Genomic DNA, 20076 nt, shown 5'->3' on the forward strand with positions numbered 1-20076 from the left:
ACAAAGAGAAAAGTAGAGAGCTTGAGTTAATAACAGACCTTGCTGTAACATATTGAGGCTTGGCTTACAGTTGGCCGACTGCATACCAGGAGACAGGAAGTCCAGGCTGATGTTGACGCTGGGGTCCGACCATGTGGGGGGGAGGGAGGGCTTCTGGAGTCCCATGTGCTGCGGCAATAAGCCCCCCTGCATTGGCCCAAAGTTCTACAACAGCCCAAAGAAGAGACAAGACATTCGTCTATCCTACAACCACACAACATACATCCTTCTTTGTATTCACAACATAGACATCTTCAGTGATAATGAGGCACCTCCATCTGTAACAATGACGGGTGTAGTGAGTTGGAGGCCTGTGAGCCACCTGTACCTGTGATCTGGAGATGGGCAGGCCGGTGTTGGCGGCGCCCACACTCTGGGTACCACACATGGAGAAGGTCATGCTTTGGGAGGCGCTGAGGGAGGTACGATTGGAGCCCATTAGGTCAAAGAGCTCAGCTGATGGCGGGGTGGGGGCCGAGGCTGGGGGAGGCTGGATGCTACCAAACAGGTGTGTGATTGGCTGAGACGGAGTGGTGGTGGCCGGAGGACTGGAGAACGCATTCCAGTCCCCAAACTCACCGTTCCCATTGGACCCTGGCCCTACGGAGACAATGGAGGATCATTTAGAAAATGAAAGAATTCACCAGATTCATATCTATGAATCTCTAACCACCCTTATACCAACGACTTTAAATAAAACTATGTGTTTTTTCTTTGAAAAAATAAATGAGTTGCTGTGCTTATCTTAAAATCTTTTTACAAAATAAGTAAAGATTTTATTATCCACAGTGTTCAGTTTTGTTTTCCCAAGTCAACTTGAAGAGAAATGAATAAGGCATACATGTCCCATTTCTTCTGAAAGGGCGATGTGCACCCTGTCAGGCAGGGCGGGTGAACAGTGAAGGTAACAGATATCGCCCCGAGGGGAGTACCAGCACACACAGCCCAGTGCTGATGGGACCTGACACAGGACAGAGTGTGTGCTAACACTAGGGCCAGAGGCTACTGCATGGGAACACACATCACACACACCTGGCCCAGAGGGTACTGCTTGAGCAGGCACACACACACACACACACACACACATACGCACAAATCCAGGGAGGACTCTGACAATGGCTAATTAGTATACACAGAGTGTACAAAACATTAGGAACACCTTCCTAATATTGAGTTGCACCCCCTTCTGCCCTCAGAACAGCCTCAATTCGTCAAACCATGGACTCTACAAGTTGTCAAGTTGGCTGGATGTCCTTTTGGTGGTGGACCATTCTTGATACACACAGGAAACTGTTGAGCGTGAAAAACCCTGCAGCGTTGCAGTTCTTGATACACTCAAACCGGTGCGCCTGGCACCTTCTACCATACCCCATTCAAAGGCACTTACTGGGTCTTTCCCAGTAACCCTCTGAATGGCACACATACACAATCCATGTCTCAATTGTCTTAAAAATCCTTCTTTAACCGGTCTCCTCCCCTTCATCTACACTGATTGAAGTGGATTTAATTAACAAGTCACATCAATAAGGGATCATAGCTTTCACCTGGATTCACCGATGTCTACGTCATGGAAAGAGTTTTGTCAAGTGTAAATCCAATCTAGATAGCAGATACACTGCCAAAGACTTGCTGCTGGGGCCCTCTCGTCTTCCCTGTATCCCTCTCTCTTTTTATCCATCCATCCATCCATCCATCCATCCATCCAGAGCAGAGGGTGGAGGATGGGGGAGATAAGCTGTGTCAAATGGGAGCTGACAGGTGTCTGTCCTCATAAGGCTCAGGAGGAAGTGACTCATCAATATTTCAAGACCTTCACTTCCACAGGACAGGACAACACGTGGGCCGCAACCACAAATCCCTCAGCAGGAACGGGAGGGGGGCCTCTGGATCCTCTAAATATCTCTGTCGTGGGTGCTTCTGTACTAAGGTATTCACCTCTTCTGCTCCTAGGTTAATGAAAACATTTCTGCTGGATTTAACCTGACTACTAGGTCATTGGGAAGTGGGAGCGGCCTGCCTAAGACGAATGGTCGGAGCTGTGATACAGAAAGAGGATACTGTTCGGATAATGGAGCGAGAAAGCGGTGAGACATACCGGCTGATGAAGGGAGACTGGCTGAGGCAGCTGGGGAGGAGAAGTCAGCAAAGCCACCGATGAGGTCTGAACTTCCACCTGGATGGCGCACACACACACACAGTGAAAGAGGGAGAACAGTGTGACAGTGGAGGTGATGAAGATGTCTTCATCTTGCTCCCTACCAGAGTACATGGCTGAGTGTGAGAGACAGGCCCCAGCTGTTTGGTTGGAAGCGGCAAGGACACGATGAACAGGGACAGCAGCATCTGTGTGTGTGTGTGTGTGTGTGTGCATGCAGCACTCCCTTCCCACCAGAGACTGGCTCAGCCTCAGACAGCTGGTCATACTCTGCTACCACACTTTCCTCCTCTAGCTAAGCTGCCTGACACACTGGCCTGACATCTGGGCCTCTTAGGCCTGCCCGCCTCCTGCCCTCCCCTGCTCTACTACTCACAGACGATTCTGGAGGAGCGGTTAAGGGCAATTCTATACATCGATGGCTTTGAGCCATCTTGCTTTAGAGTGCCATCTCTTTGAATACCAAGCTCTTCTCATTGTCTATACCACTGTGACTCATTAGATAAGTGAAGGGGTCTTACCTGCTGGTGCCGCCTGACTGGACCCAGAGTCCACCATCAGAAGGTCTGCAAGGCCACTGCTTGAAGTCTGGCTGACCGACGTCTGAAGAGGAGAGAAATAGAATGGCTCTTACACAAGCTGTTCACTTTTAAATGGAGTTGGAATAAAACGGGGGGCTACCCTTCCTAAAGCTGCCACAAGGGGGCAGCATTAGTCTAGAAACAGTCAGGAATAGGCAGCCCAGGAGCTCCTGCTGTTCACTATTCCTGCTGCCATCCACTTCTATCATCTCATTAGACAGTCAGAAGAGACGCAACACAGCTTGCCTTCTGTCCCACAGGAAATGATCACCATCTTGTGCTTCAGTCTCAATAAAAACGCACTGATGAAAATAGATGCTGCAGACAATTCAACAGTGTTCTCTATAGGCTTCAAAAGCAGGTGCTGCGTGGACTCCATCCCCGCTATAGGCCTACGCTGACATACAGCAGCGGCCTAGGTCAGTGGTCAGAGTGGTACACGAGGGCAGTGGTACCTTTGCGTCGTCTGCGTCCAGACTGCTCCTGTCCCCTGTGTAGTGGGCGGCGGCCCCCAGGTCCACGGTTTTGGACGGGACGCCGCCCCGTTTGCGTGTGGTGGTGGTGGTGGTCTCTGTTGCCTGGGTGATCTGGATGCTCTTGGTCGTAACAGTCTCCTCCTCGTCTTTGAACTCCACCCCCGACAGACTCCCTGACCCCGACAACGGCCGGCCGTTCCGCGATACCCTGTCCTCCTCGTTGTCACTGGGGGGAGAAAGAAAAGCCCCCCCCAAAATACAAACATTAAAAGGAGTGAAGATTATCTTGTACGTGTCTTTCAAGAAGAAATGATCCGTCATTAAGCAGATTTGTATTAACTTAATAAGCATTTTGGTCATTGTACTTAAATACACTCGGCGGTACCTGATTCTGTCAGGCGAGTCATCCCTCTCCTTCTTGCGGAACTTGTTAATGGTGTCGTCGATGGTGCTGCCGATCTTGTCGCTGATCTCTCCCAGCTTCTCGCTGAAGGGGAAGGCTCCTTTGCTCTTGTCCCAGTCCTCATCCCACTTCCCTTTGGGCTCCGAGTCAAACATTTCGCCCGCTGAGGGGCAGAGGGGGGAAACAGGGGTTGACACGTGCGGAAAAATCAAGTGTGTTTTGGTACCATTACCATGTGTTGTAGCTATGCTGAGTGAGCCTCACTTCACTAACACGAGAGGCATTGTGGAAATGCTCCGCATCTATCTGGAACGCCAATTATGATTTGCAACAGATAACTGTTTATCGCGCATTGAAAAATGGGCCCCACTGCCAACACAAACATTGCACAGCTACAGTATGTCTGCTGAAACAGAGCGAGCATCCTAGATGAACAATCCTAGATTAATGTCTCCCATCGCTTCGGTATTTTGATCCTGTGTGACAAAAATAATTCCCTTCCCTACCACATCATTAATTGACAAATGGGAACTCTCGTTTGACTAATGAAGTGGGAAATCACAGCAGCAAATCAAAGATATCGGGAATCAAAGGGAGGAATCAATGAGCGGCGCATGGAAATAAAGTGCAAACTCTAGTGAGTCGTCTCCAACCCAATCCTAATGAAATGGCAAGGGACCCGCCAGCCCCCTTGATTAGATATCGGAATAGCAGATCAGAAAGCAACAAATCAAAAAAGGATTTGTGGAAGATCTGTTCCGTTACATGAATGGTGAGGTTTCTCTCGTACAAACATGATCAGAAATCTCACAGATGAAGATGTGAGAGGAGATGAGACGTGATTGGCCCCGGAGTGAAAACAGCTCTAATCAAAAGATCAGTGAGGAGGAGGAGGAGTGAGATGAGGGAGGGAGAGGTCTGTGGGGAATAGAGGAGGGGAATGAGGTGTGATATTCTGGAAGCATTCCGAGTCTGTAGACTGACAGACTGAGGCCTGCAGAGAAAGCGACTCGAGGCAAATCAGTCAGTGTGTTTACTTACTTACTTACTTGAACCTTGTATGTCTGCTTACAGGGAAAATGCCCCCGCTGACTGAGGGGAACGTCCCTTACGAACGTTGCAACAGCATAACGTCTATTTCCCCGCCTCACTTGTGAGAGCGCGGCGCCGAACGACAATACCACATTCTCTTCCACGCCTTTAGCAGAGCATCACAGATTACGCGCCCTCTCCCCCGCGTGGTGAAACTTACGGCTGGTCTTGCCAAATCCTCCTCCAGTGCTGTCCGAGGACACGCCGATGTACTTGTCCTTGTTCTTCTTGGCTTTCTTCCTCTCCTCCCGGAGCCTGTCGTCATCCTGAACAAACTCCACCATCTCCTTCACCTTCTGACGCACGTTGATGCCCTGGTCCTTCCCACTCTCATCTGGCGACGGTAAGGAGGAACACAAGATACAACAGGATAGGAACCTTAGCATACTAGCATTCACCAAATTAGAAAATAAAATAAAAAACATTTCACTTTTGGCTTCACATTCGCGCCAACATTCCAGGCACCATTGTTTCACTGCCACAACAGGCCTGTCCTGGGGACAGTATTTGTCTGAGCGAGGACTTTATGTAACGGAACCTAGTTGTACTAATGCCATGCACCAAATGCTAATTCTTGAGAGGGAAGCATGAAAAAAGATTAGCGCGACTTAAAATAGCCCTACTGTAAATATATTGGCCTCCCTATTTAAATATTTAATGGTTGCCATCACCCAAATACATTTGTTATTGGATTAAGTGTAGCACAAAAACACAATATCCAATGACTAAAAAGGCAACTTCACCAGAGTTGTGAATTTCTCAAGATATACTGAACTTCGAGAGAGAACACACATTTATGGCTACCTATCCTTAAGGGACAGTAACCTTGAATGTACTGAGATTTAGGCTTCAACGTGCCTAAACATTATCTGAACAAAGGTCTGTGTGCGCGTCTCTAGACAGGCTTGTTTAGCCTATAGACAGACCCAGAGTCCTAAATGAGCATTACTGGGTAACTGGTCTAACCGCATCATGTACATGGAGTCATTCAGTCACTCGCTGAAACTACGAAAATAAGAGGTCTCAGAGGGTCATTCGCTTGGCTCTAGGTTCATTTGTGTAGACTGAAATGAAGTTTAAAGCAAACCGCTGTACGCGGTTCAGCTCTGGAAACAACGTTCTAGAGCCACTTCCAACTGCTAAATGTAACTGGAACCAAAATGGTGCCTCCAAAACATTACTTCCCCTGAGCATAATTAAAAGTAGTGATGCAATGTCATCCCTCCGTTTCTCATAACCACCAACAATGAAAGGGATTGTGGCGAAGATGCGCACGACTCCTGCCAATTTGTTGCCACGGATTTTTTCAAGTTTGTGAGTCAAGTTTGTAAATCTTTATTAATTCCCAGCTATAACGCAAATATTTTTTTAGTCTTATTTATTTAGATCACCAAGCAATCTAGAATGTTTTGTTCCAGTCATGTCTGGTATCTCATTATGTATATTATTACATTCATGTTGTATCTGAGCCTGGTAGACAACACCTGTGCTTTATTGGTTAAGACAGATTTTGCCTGATGATAGGCTTTTCTTTTGGAATGCTGACATTTAAAGTCAGAAGATTGTATGAACTGTATGTATGCATGTATATACAGTACCAGTCAAGTTTAGACACATTCAGTTTACTCACTCAATGGTTTTTCTTTATTTTTACTATTTTCTACATTGTAGAATAATAGTGAAGGTATCACAAATATAAGACATCACAACCAACAGTCTTGAAGGAGTTCTCACAAATGCGGAGAACTTGTTGGCTGCTTTTCCGTCACTCTGCGGTCCAACTCATCCCAAACCATCTCAATTGGGTTAAGGTTGGGTGATTGCGGAGGCCAGGTCATCTGATGCAGCCTTCCATCACTCTCCTTCTTGGTCAAATATCCCTTACACAGCCTGGAGGTGTGTATTGGGTCATTGTCCTGTTGAAAAACAAATGATAGTCCTAAGCCCAAACCAGAAGGGATGGCGTATCGCTGCAGAATGTGGTAGCCATGCTGGTTAAGTGTGCCTTGAATAAATAAAAAAGACCAGCAAAGCACCCCCACACCTCCTCCTTCATGCTTCACGGTGGGAACCACACATGCGGAGATCATAAGTTCACCTACTCTAGGTGAGTAACTTATCCTCTCAGAAAGACACAGCGGTTGGAACCAAAAATCTCAAATTTGGACTCATCAGACCAAAGGACAGATTTCCACCGGTCTAATGTTTATTGCTTATGTTCCTTGGCCCAATCAAGTCTCTTCTTCTTATGGGTGTCCTTTAGTAGTGGTTTCTTTGTAGCAATTTGACCATGAAGGCCTGATTTACACAGTGTACTCTGAACAGTTGATGTTGAGATGTGTCTGTTACTTGAACTCTGAAGCATTTATTTGGGCTGCAATTCTGAGGCTGGTAACTCTAATGAACTTATACTCTGCAGCAGAGGTAACTCTGGGTCTTCCATTACTGTGGCGGTCCTCACGAGACCCAGTTTCATCATAGCGCTTGATAGTTTTTTGCAACCTCACTTGAAGAACCTTTCAAAGTTCTTGAAATTTTCCGGATTAACTGATCTTCACGTCTTAAAGTAATGATGGACTGTCATTTCTCTTTTCTTATTTGAGCTGTTCTTGCCATAATATGGACTTGGTCTTTTACCAAATAGGGATATCTTCTGTATATCCCCCCCACCTTGTCACAACACGACTGATTGGGTCAAACGCATCAAGAAGGAAAGAAATTCCACAAATGAACTAGGCACACCTGTTAATTGAAATGCATTCCAGGTGACTACCTCATGAAGTTGATTGAGAGAATACCAAGAGTGTGCAAAGCTGTCATCAAGGCAAAGGGTGGCTACTTTGAAGAATCTCAAATCTAAAATATATTTTGATTTGTTTAACACTTTTTTGGTTACTACATGATTCCATGTGTTATTTCATAGTTGTGATGTCTTCACTACTATTCTACAATGTAGAAAATAGTAAAAATAAAGAAAAACCCTTGAGTGAGTAAACTGAATGTGTCTAAACTTGACTGGTACTGTATGTATGTATGTCTCCTGCTGAATCTCTGTCCTTACGACAGCTACAAGGTCTCTATTTGACAGGGACAGCAAGCCATGTTTGGAATGCACACGTTCAGAGTTTCTCACATTCTCGTGACGACATTAGCCTCGAAAGCATGCGTTGTTGTGCCACTGAAAACACAAGGCGAGCTATTCAGGCTAGGTCTAGCACACAAAACATGTACAGAACCCATCAAAGGTTTGTACCTCTGTCATAGCAAATCACAAATGCGTACAGTTGGTATCCATAGAGAAACTCAACTTGAAGATTTAAATACTGTTCATTTGTGCACATTACATATGTGCATATACCAATTTAAAACCAGAACATGATGGAACTGACTCTTCAGTACTCCAGCATTGGAGACTTCCTCCTCACTAATGAATTCTCCTGGGTTTTCCATCTGAGAACCAACAGTCTCACCACTGAGGACATCCTGATTGGTTTAGAAGAGAAGTGTGGGATGGTTACGGAATTAATAAACACCTAGGATTAGGCTTCACACTTTTCTTTGTCGTTCTGTGCTGCGCCGGCCCCAAATGTTTCCTTACCGACAAAATGGTAGTTTTCCAAGGAGCGAAGGTCGTAGATGTGTTCCCTCGCACTGGTGACAACGCGCTCCGATCCGTTCCTGATGAGGTATGCAAGTAGTAGTAAGGCCTGGGGGAAGAGGTGCAACACAGTTAGAAACAACACGGCGCTCGGCTTCCTCACCGCAATCAACATGATCGTATGAATGATACATGAGCAGCGGAAGGGAGACTCTCCACACCTTGTAAACTCTCCTCCAGTTCTTCTTGTTGTCCTTCAGCATTCTGGTCCACAGCATGTTCATGACCTCGGGGAACTGCTCGTACATGAACGTGGATCTGAGAGGTAGATCAAGAAATACGGATGGGATCAGTGGCAAATGCACAACTAGGGCTGGGCGATATTCCCAACAACAACAAAAAAAACATAAAATCGGTACAACTGTTTTTTTTGAACAACATAGCCTGTTCACTTCGTTTAGATGTTGCCTACCTGGATAAGACGACGCTTATTTCTCAGAATGAGAACGAATTGCAAATTCCTTAAATGCATATGTTTATGTTCATTGCATGTTTATAAAACACAGACTAAACAGTTAGCGCATGTTGATGATTATAGGTGGCACGTGGCAGAGCAACAATCATGTTCATTGATACTCCAGTCTTGGTAGGGTCTGCTCTGTTAAAAGTTGGGAGTTGAGACATAAAAAGGGGATTGTTACAAAAGGTTAAGATATTTTCCAGTACACTAAAATAATATCTCAATGTGTTTCGGTGCCCATACAACCGATTATATGTCTGACCGAACCGCAAACGCAAATAGCGAGTTGAAACTGCTAATTGTCAGAGAGGAAGAAGTGATCTTTCATGTCTTTGTTGTGAGTGGCAGGGGGAAGGTCTTGGTGTCTGTGCGAGTGGCAAGGTGCACAGTTGCACACAGTTGCACACAGCACAGAAGGAGCAAGGGATACAAAACCAAAAAAGACTCAAAATGGGAAAAAAATCATATATATATTGATATATTGATTCTTGCGATACAGGTCTTTGAAACATGGCGCTAAAACATACATATACATCCCCGGCCCTAGGCACAACTACCGGCCTAGTTTTTGTAAATGTGATAGGACAGTGTTGTGCAGTGGTTGTCCCTTACTTGGCGATCTCTCCCATGAGCTGTCCAGAGGGACCCCAGGAGTCATCGTTGGTGGCCTCTCGCACCTTGGACTCGATCTCAGAGTAGTTCATCACCACATTAGTGCTGCAAGAGACATGAAACATTAGGCTAATATAAGAATCACATCAATAAAAAAAACACACACTGAAAGACACTGGTGGATATATCATATACAGTTGAAGTCAGAAGTTGACATACACCTTAGCAAAATACATTTAAACTCAGTTTTTCACAATTCCTGACATTTAAATCCTAGTAAAAATTCCGTCTTAGGTCAGTTAGGATCACCACTTTATTTTAAGAATGTGAAATATCAGAATAATAGAAGAGAGAATGATTTATTTCAACACATTCCCAGTGGGTCAGAAGTTTACATACACTCAGTTAGTGTATTGATAGCATTGCCTTTAAATTGTTTAACTTGGGTCAAACTTTTCAGGTAGCCTTCCATGAGCTTCCCACAATAAGTTGGGTGAATTTTGGCCCATTCCTCCTGACAGAGCTGGTGTAACTGAGTCAGGTTTGTAGGCCTCCTTGCTCGCACACGCTTTTTCAGTTCTGCCCAAAATGTTTCTATAGGATTGAGGTCAGGGCTTTGTGATGGCCACTCCAATACCTTGAAATGGTTGTCCTTAAGCCATTTTGCCACAAATTTGGAAGCATGCTTGGGGTCATTGTCCATTTGGAAGACCCATTTGCGAACAAGTTTTAACTTCCTGACTGATGTCTAGAGATGTTGCTTCAATATAGCCACATCATTTTCCTCCATCATGATACCATCTATTTTGTGAAGTGCACCAGTCTCTTCTGCAGCAAAGCACCCCCACAACATGATGCTGACACCCCCGCTGCTTCACGGTTGGGATGGTCTTTGGCTTGCAAGCCTCCCCTTTTTCCTCCAAACATAACGATGGTCATTATGGCCAAATAGTTCTATTTTTGTTTCATCAGACCAGAGGACATTTCTCCAAAAAGTACGATCTTTGTCCTTATGTGCAGTTGCAAACCGTAGTCTGGCTTTTTTATGGCGGTTTTGGAGCAATGGCTTCTTCCTTGCTGAGCGGTCTTTCAGGTTATGTCGATATACGACTCGTTTTACTGTGGATATAGATACATTTGTAAGTGTTTCCTCCAGCATCTTCACAAGGTCCATTGCTGATGTTCTGGGATTGATTTGCACTTTTCGCACCAAAGTACGTTCATCTTTAGGAGACAGAACACGTCTCCTTCCTGAGCGGTATGATGGCTGCGTGGTCCCATGGTGTTTATACTTGCGTACTATTGTTTGTACGGATGAACGTGGTACCTTCTGGCATTTGGAAATTGCTCACAAGGATGAACCAGACTTGTGGAGGTCTACAATCTTTTTTCTGAGGTCTTGGCTGATTTCTTCAGATTTTCCCATGATGTCAAGCAAAGAGGCACTGCGTTTGATGGTAGGCCTTGAAATACATCCACAGGTACACCTCCAATTGACTCAAATGATGTCAATGCGCTTATCAGATGTTTCTAAAGCCATGACATCATTTTCTGGAATATTCCAAGCTGATTAAAGGCACAGTCAACTTAGTGTATGTAAACTTCTGACCCACTGGAATTGTGTTACAGTGAATTATAATTGAAATAATCTGCCTTTAAACAATTGTAGGAAAAATGACTTGTCATGCACTAAGTAGATGTCCTAACTGACTTGCCAAAACTATAGTTTGTTAACAAGAAGTTTGTGGAGTGGTTGAAAAACTAATTTTAATGACTCCATCATAAGTGTATGTAAACTCCCGACTTGAACTGTACATTGTGGAGCATGATCTATTTCATATTCTGCATGAATAATGTCTTGTACTTGGCATAACAGTACATGGCATAACAGCACATGGTGTGTTTTGAGTATTAGGGTGGTGGTGTTAGAATAGGTAGGGGTAAGGCTGCTCTTAACAGACTTCTGATTTAGCCTATCATGTCCAGCAAAGGCTTAACTCCTCTGTTCAGACTGGGCCTGTTCTGAGAGCAGCTTGGGAGGGCTCCAGATGTCCATAAAGATCAATGTGACTCAGTGTGGACCATATAGAACAAATCAGCCATTTCCTGTCAGGTCTCAATTCACTCCCATCACCATACCTGCCAAATCACAGAGCAGAGCAGTCAGAGTGCCAGGAAACAGCTGGGCTCGACACAACTTTCTACTCTGGACTGTCAGAAGGAGCGTCAGAGTGGGCCACTCCAGGGTATAAAGACGGCAATTAAATTGACTGATGAGGAAAAAGGGTTCTCAAGATCTATCCTGATTCGAAAAGCAGCTTGACCGGATTATTATGACAACTCAAATAGACACCCATAACCACTCAGCTTAATGAAATATGTACCAGCTGACAACAAAACTCATTCATGGACTCTACAAGGTGTCAAAAGCATTCCACAGGGATTGGACTGGCTCATGTTGACTCCAATGCTTTCCACAATTCTATCAAGTTGGCCAGATGTCCTTTGGGAGTTGGACCATTCTTGATACACAGGAAACTGTCGAGTGTGAAAAACCCAGCGGCGTTGCAGTTCTTGATGCACTCAAAACCGGTGCACCTGGCACCATACCCCTTTCAAAGGCACATTAATATTTTGTCTTGCCTATTCACCCTCTGAATGACACACAAACGCAATCTGCGTCTCAATTGTCTCGTCTCTCCTCAAAAATCCTCCTTTAACATGTCTCCTCCCTTTCACCTACAATATTCGAAGTGGATTTAACAAGTGAGATCAATAAAGGATCATAGCTTTCACCTGGTCAGCCTGTCATGGAAAGAGCAGGTGTTCCTAGTGTTTTGTACACCCAGTGTACGATGACATTCCATCAGCTGATGGAAGATCCGTCAGAGTGATAAAATGTGATGCAATGTTATTTTAGTGACTGAGATCACACCTAGGGACCAGCCGTTCTAACCCCCTGCCACAGTTCAGCCGGGACAGATGCGAGGGAGTGAGTAGGGGCCCCACCTGACGCAGCTAATGGAAGGTGAGGGTGAAGGGACACAGCACTGCGATGCTCTACATCTTTAAAAAAACGAGGTAAACATGGTAACGTCGGCTTGCAATGGAGGGACAACACGTTAGCTGAAACAACAAGGCAGGTCAACTATTCAATAATGAAAGAATTCACTCGTGGCATTACCTAATTGTATATAGCCAAGGGACATTCCCACGTGAAAACTGCAGGATTAAATGGGTATTGTACGCCTAGGCCTATATTTTGTCTATTGCCGTCAGCACCATTTCAACAGGTCAAATTCCAGGTGTATGTAAATGTGATTCCTGTAGGGACTGTTCAGCCATAGTAAGAAGGGACCAAACATGACTGTGTGGATGATTAGGCTAACCCAGGGGTTCCAAAAAAGTTTGGCCCGCAACCCCCTTTTGATATCAATTGTCAATGATAACTCCCCCCCCCCCCAATTGGGGCTATGACAGTCTTATAAATGAGTCTGACATTACTTCAATCTGAAGGAAGCATGGTTTGAAGTGACTGAAATGCATCAGAAAGGTATTGAGAAGTATAGAAGTATAGAACGTTAGGCAATAATAACAACAATAGCAATAATAACCCCTAACCCCCCCCTTCCCGTTACTGACGTAACCTCGGTTCTATGAACCAAGCACAATTTTATTTATTTTATTTCAGTTTTTCACGACCCCATTTTCAAATCAGGCAACCCAACATGGGGTCCTCGACCCCTAGTTTGGGACACGCTGCGCTAACCCTTCCTTGGTCATCCCTGACCAGGCAGATGTGTGAAGAGGACCGAGGAGGAGTCAAGACTCTGGAGAATCTCAATAGCATACTGCTCGCATCCTCTCGACTTGTCTCCTACTCAAAACCCATTGGAGGAGAAGGTCAGATGGGAGGGACCTCTGGCTTTCTCATCCAAGGGTTTTTGAGGGGGCAAGGAGTATGCAATTGAGATTCTCCCCATGGCCCAACAGACTCTTCCTTCCCCTGAGGCTTCCAGCACGTTTACTAATCATCCCTACTGTCATTTAGACAGAAAACAAACACTTCCTTCACTCCCACTCTCAATAAATTCCAAAGACACACCTGCACAGGGAGGGAGCAGGTTGAGTGGAGAGCCAGGTATGCAGCACCGGAAGCCATTACCACAGATTGGGACATGGATGATGGAAGAGTTAGAGGAACAGCAACTTGGTCAGGTCTGAGAGATTGCCGTTTGAACACCTGTTCTCAAAGGGCAGGAAATGCAGCTCCTTCGACTACTTTGTCCCCAGTAGATGGATGCATAGACTAACTAAGCCTACATGTGCACTGTGCAAAACCCTATGCATAAGCTAAGCCGACATGTTTCTTTCTGCAACTCGCAGCAGAAGGAAATCTGTGATTAAACCAGCTTTTGGAACGGATCCCTGGATTTGGCAAAGGACTTGGGATGGATCAATTTATTCTGGTTTAGAATAATCTAATTACATCCAAGAGGGTTTCTTAAATCCAGAAACGCAGGTTCACAGATTAGTTCAGTTTCACGACACATGCCAAGCTCTTCCACATGTTGCTGATGGCAAAACAAAAAAAAGATCACATTTTATGGCTCTAGAGCCCTATCGATAGGAAGGGAGATTGACTTAATTCCTGACCCTAATATCAGCCTAGCGAAGAGATCGGACAATACACAACACTACATGGAAAAGCATATTTACAATTCTCCTCCCTATTGAACCTATTTCACACTCAGTCTATTTGCCTACATTTGTTTGCACACAGTAACCTACCGGGGGTCTAGAGTAGTGGAGGTGGCCCTAAAGGAGCCTGCATGAGTTTTGCATATATTATGAAAACATTTTGTGAAGTTTTTGTTTGTTTTGGACTTCGGTGAGTTTTTTGGGGGCTGTTCGGACACACAATATAATTTCTGGAGGCAAGCCAAAGTCTAAACCGCTTCGTCAGTGATTGGTCAACAGTAGGGATTCTTCAATAAAGTCTGTAGTCATTCAACAAAAGATTACCCATTTTCATGCACATTTTTTAATTGAAAAATACTGTACCAAACATCTTAGTTAGATTTAAAATTGCGGGACTAAGATCTCTTTGGCAAAAACATCAAAAGTAATGACAGATTTCTTAAATTATCATAGATTAATTCGGACTTTTGAGGAAGTGAATACTGGTTACGGTGTCTCAAAATGGACAATCAGTACTATTGAAGCTTTTTATTTTATATTTAAGCGAAGGTCTTTGAAGGGAGTATGTGAGCACACTCCTTCGGTTCGGCTAGCTGACGCCTTAAGTGACCACAGGTCTGATTAGGCTAGTCAAAAGCTGGCTGCTGGCTGGGTTTAGCCAGGGCTTTGCCAGACGGGTGCTCAGATCCTTAGGAGGTCAAGGGTAAAGTGCTCAGTGACAGATGGGAGGACAATGGAATAGAGCTGGGGAAAGAATGACGAGAGTGATGAACGAGCCAATTATATCAAGTCTGCAAGTAAGCATTTCATTGCACTCAAAAGTATATCATATGTATGACGAATAAACAAACTTGAAGTCTGAGATAACGGACAACTGATCACCCATAGGCTACACAGAGACTCTAGATCAGGGATGTCCAACTTTGACGGGGTGGGGGCCACAAAAAATCTGAACTCATCATGTGGAGCCGCAGTGGCTCGCGGGTCTTTGTACCGACATCCATATCCACACATGCTGTTAGAGCTGCCCCTAGCCTTTTGGGGGTTCTAAGTGCATTTTTGTTGCAGAACATTTTAGCTTTCGAGTTCAATTTGAGTACAATTCTACACTTTGCCATGGGCATAGAGAAAATGTTGCAGTTTTAAAGCAAGTTTGCTGGAATTCTACATATTTTGCCATAAGGTAGAGATAAATGTTTGCAGTTTTTAATATATCCGAGTGAAAAATCAATAGGGGCTTCTGGTCAGAATTCGACCATGATTACTACAAGTTTATACGGCTGGCTAGACTACTGTAACTTACCAAATCTAAAACAATTTGTGTGTCAGTGACTGACAACTGCTGATGCACAAGCAAATTTTGAAAATTCTCCTTGTGTATTCTACTATTCTAACTCTCAACAGCAAGTTGAGACCCTGATGAAGTTCATTTATTTATCTTTTCTTTTTTTGGGGGGGGGGGGGGTTGATTCACAGGCCTACAAAAAAGGCGACTCTGCTCTAGCATCAACAAATGACCACAGCTCAAACCGGTTTGTTCCAAAAAGAACATTGGGTAGACCTGGACATTCAATGAAACAGGAATACACTTCTTTAGGTGTATGAAGCATGTGTGTTTCATGGCGGATGGATTAACAAACGCAGAGAGAATTTATACAGTCGGTGTCCGTGCAGCAGCATGAGTGACAGAGAGCGAGAGAGCTTCTCCACAGCAAAGCTGCTCCAAGATGCGGGAAATCCTAGTCCAATAAATAATGAATGACAGCGGTTTTATAAAAGCAGATGGCCTGAACGGCAAGCGTACCGGCGATGTGCTTACATTTCAAACAGCCTAGAAAACACACACACACACACACACCCGCTGTGTGAAAAATATTCAGCTGAAGATGAGACAAAAGAAGGTGAGCAGTGGCTCTGCCTGAAAGGGAGAAACTAAACAGACAGAGCCCAGGCTTCCCTTCCAACCCTCTGCATCCTGGGCCTCTTTGTTCAGTAGGCCCGTCGTTGCCGAGTCTGTTCTGCTCAGGATGTGCCTGCTTATTTACACATGCAGTGGAGAACACAGCCTAGCGGGCCCCTGCTGAAAAGCCAAAGCCCTGCACATGAAACAACCTCTAGTTGCTCCAGTCCTCACTCTCCTCTCTTCCTCCTCCTACACTAGAAAATAAACATCACCTGCTGCTTCTGAGGAACAGTGGTTCTAGAGGTCAGTTTTCAAATGGAGATAGTGGTGATAGTAATGAAGGGGACACAGGGGACAACAGCAGAGAGGGAGGGAGGTTGCGAGCGCTCCGCTCACTGACGCTCATTAGAAGCAAGAGGCACTGGACGGACAAGGACATTTGCCAGGGAGAAAAGTCCCTGGGGGATGCAGCCTGCAGCTCGGTTGATTTGGAGTAGGTCTATTCCTGAATCTACTCACACAGAAGTGGCGCTGATCACACTGCAGTGTGCTGGGAGGATTTGGAACACTGTACTGCTGGGAGTCATGCCTAGGAAGATAATTTACTGATCAAAATGTATTTGCAGGTTGGCTGATGGACTGAAGTTCTGTTCATTACTGTAACCTAAAAGCATCATTTGCATTTCCTAGAAGTGTGGCTCAGTCATGACATGGTTCAGCCTAGACAGTGTGGCCAGCTAAGGGCAAGCTGAATAACTTCTGCAACCATATTGCCTCAAAAAGCGATGGAAGAAAAAAGTGGACGGATCATTTCTTCATGTTTGTCTTCGCAGGTTTGCGAGTTCTCAGATCTTATCTGAGCGAGAGTTGTCAAAACTCCCCTCCTCTCTGTCTTCAGGAGCAGGTGTCCTCTGCTCCCTTCAACAGATCACATCTCTCCACATAATAGTTCAATGTTTGACATTTTTCATTCTCCACAGAGTGACGCCTTTGAGATCTCCCACACAAAGCCATCAGTCCAGCAATGATATTGATCTTACTGCATTAGATGGGACTTTCTGTCCATTAACTGGCGGAGAAAGTCAAAATAATTAAAACACAGCCAGGACATGAAGAAGCCGTCATAGGGGATATTGTTAGTCAATACAATGCAATGATATCATCAATATCATACTGAACACAGGACTTATGCCTATACAAAGACAGATGGAGTGGGCCTTGAAGCAAAGTCATCATTGAAATAATAAATGACTTCTCTCGTGCAATAACAGATACCTTTGCATTATAACCTACAAGGAAAAACCCCAAACAAGAAATACTAGAGGATCACTCTCAAAGTTCCTCCCATCAATGTCTCATCTTGAGTCTCAGACAGATATAATTGATCCATTGATCAGCCACAGAGATCTCAGAATGACCTATAAGTATAGGCTATATGGCCCAATGACCCATCGACTAACCTAAATGCATATTCTGAAAGACATCTGTGATAAATGTCAGTCCTCACCAGAAATACCATTCAACTGGCCAAACACACTGAAGCGACGTACTGGGATCCCATTCCAAACAGATGTATGAGAATAAAAAAGACGCACCGACAAAGTGTGGTGGTGGATAGTCTGTTCTCAAACAGCTTAGCATCTGCAGGGATCTCTCTGGGACCAGGGTAGCAGGAGAAGGCCCTCTCCCTCTAGGCCTCCTGTTTCAAGCCCTATTCAGCTGAAATCAGATGATGGCATCTCAGGCAGCATCCATTACTGTCACCTGACTGCAAGCTCTGTCCATAAAACAGGCACTCGACTGGAGCCTCTGAATGCTATAGAACAAATTACCGTTATGTAACAATAGCAAGCACATTTTTTTCCTGGTTGGAGAAAGTTATGTTTATGGTTCTCTGCATGGTTGTGTTCAGTATTTACAAAATCAGTAATTGCATAATGTATACTTAACAAAAATATAAAAACTCAACATGCAACAATTTCAAAGATTTTACTTAATTACAGTTCATGTAAGAAAATCAGTCAATTGAAATACATTCATTAGACCCTAATCTATGGATTTCACATGACTGAGCAAGGGTCCAGCCACGGTTGGCAAAATGGCTTAAGGACAACAAAGTCAGGGTATTGGAGTGGCCATAACAAAGCCCTGACCTCAATCCTATAGACAATTTGTGGGAAGAACTGAAAAAGAGTGTGCGAGCAAGGAGTCCTACAAAACTGACTCAGTTACACCAGCTCTGTCAGGAGGAATGGGCCAAAATTCACCCAACTTATTGTGGGAAGCTTGTGGAAGGCTACCCGACCCATTTGACCCAAGTTAAACAATTTAAAGGCAATGCTACCAAATACTAATTGAGTGTATGTGAACTTCTGACCCACTGGGAATGTGATGAAAGAAATAAAAGCTGAAAAAAATATTCTCTCTCCTATTATTCTGACATTTCACATTCTTAAAATAAAGTGTTGATCCTAACTGACCTAAGACAGGGAATTTTCACGAGGATTAAATGTCAGGAATTGTGAAAAACTGAGTTTAAATGTTTGGTGTGTGTAAGGTGTTTATGAACTTCTGACTTCAACTGTATATGAAATACAAATGGTATAGGGAGAAATAGTCGACGCATCATAATTCCTATAATAACTACAACTTCTGAACTGGAAATATTGAAGAACTGGGAATATTGAACCACCAGATTTCATATATGTTCTCATGTTCTGAGCAAGGAATTTAAACGCTTTTTTACATGGCACATATTGCACTTTTCCTTTCTTCTTCAAAACTGTGTTTTTGCATTATTTAAACCAAATTGAACATGTTTCATTATTTATTTGAGACTACCGTAAATAGATTTTATTTATGTATTATATTAAGTTAAAATAAAAGGGTTAATTGTTCATTCAAAACTGCACATTTTAGAGTGGCCTTTTATTGTCCCCAGCACAAGGTGCGCCTGTGTAACGATAGGCCAACCCTGTCAGGTGGATGGATTATCTCGACAAAGGACAAAATGCTCACTAACAGGATATAAAGAAATGTGTGCACAAATTTTGAGCGAAGTAAGCTTTTTTGTGCACAGGGAAAATTTGGGGGATCTTTTATTGAGCTCATGAAATATGTGACTAGCACTTTAAATGTTAAGTTTAGTTTTTTTTTTTTTCGTGTAGTTGACAGTACTGTAATGAACCGGCAAAATAGACTTTCCAATAACATGAACCATTGTCAATGTCACTGGGATATTTCATTATGTAATCGCCAAATTATCCAGCAGACGGCCATAGTGAGCCAGTATGTTAGGTTAGTGTGCCACGTCCAACACTGTTGGTTCGCAATAAACAATGAGCAATGATAACCCGTGCCTGTTCACTTATTCATAGATGATATACACTGAGTGTACAAAACATTAGGAACACCTTCCTAATATTGAATCGCACACCCCCTTTTGCCCTCAGAACAGTCTCAATTCTTCGGGGCCTGGACTATACGTTTTTGAAAACTTTCCACAGGGATGCTGACCTATATTGACTCCAATTGTGTCAAGTTGGCTGGATGTCCTTTGAAAGGTGGACCATTCTTGATACTAGAGGTCGACCGATTAACCGGTAATCGACATTTTTGGATGCTGATTATGGCCGATTACATTGCACTCCACAAGAGACTGCATGGCAGGTTGTGGAGAATGCATGACTGGCTGACCACCTGTTACGCGAGTGCAGCAAGGAGCCAAGGTAGTTGCTCGATAGCATTACAATTATCTTAGCATTAAAATTATCTTGTAAAAAACAATCTTAACATAATCATTAGTTAACTACACATGGTTGATGAAATTACTAGCTTAACTAGCTTGTCCTGCATTGCAAATAATTAATGTGGTGCTTGTTAATTTATCATCGAATCACAGCCTACCTCCCCAAAGCACTGTCGTTGCACCAATGCACCTAACCATAAACATCAATGCCTTTCTTAAAATCAATACACAATTATATATTAAACATG

General features: G+C 44.0%; 1 protein-coding gene across 3 annotated transcripts in view; it reads right to left on the minus strand.

Moving 5' to 3' along the window:
- Positions 1-20076, minus strand: part of clint1b (clathrin interactor 1b) — a 33316-nt gene that overhangs the window by 3971 nt on the left and 9269 nt on the right. Inside the window, exons 2-11 of one of the 3 annotated variants that reach the window (XM_055879128.1) lie at positions 9477-9581; positions 8566-8662; positions 8345-8453; positions 4907-5080; positions 3637-3817; positions 3231-3477; positions 2716-2797; positions 2135-2212; positions 368-639; positions 69-204 (exon numbers count right to left, since the gene is read on the minus strand). In XM_055879128.1, the coding sequence (XP_055735103.1) occupies positions 69-204; positions 368-639; positions 2135-2212; positions 2716-2797; positions 3231-3477; positions 3637-3817; positions 4907-5080; positions 8345-8453; positions 8566-8662; positions 9477-9581 (1481 nt within the window). Of the gene's footprint in view, positions 1-38; positions 205-367; positions 640-2134; positions 2213-2715; positions 2798-3230; positions 3478-3636; positions 3818-4906; positions 5081-8344; positions 8454-8565; positions 8663-9476; positions 9582-20076 lie in introns of all 3 variants that reach the window. The other 2 variants (XM_055879122.1, XM_055879136.1) reach the window with 2 other exon arrangements.

Source organism: Salvelinus fontinalis, chromosome 2 (genome assembly GCF_029448725.1).
Source record: "Salvelinus fontinalis isolate EN_2023a chromosome 2, ASM2944872v1, whole genome shotgun sequence".
NCBI classification, from domain to species: Eukaryota; Metazoa; Chordata; class Actinopteri; order Salmoniformes; family Salmonidae; genus Salvelinus; species Salvelinus fontinalis.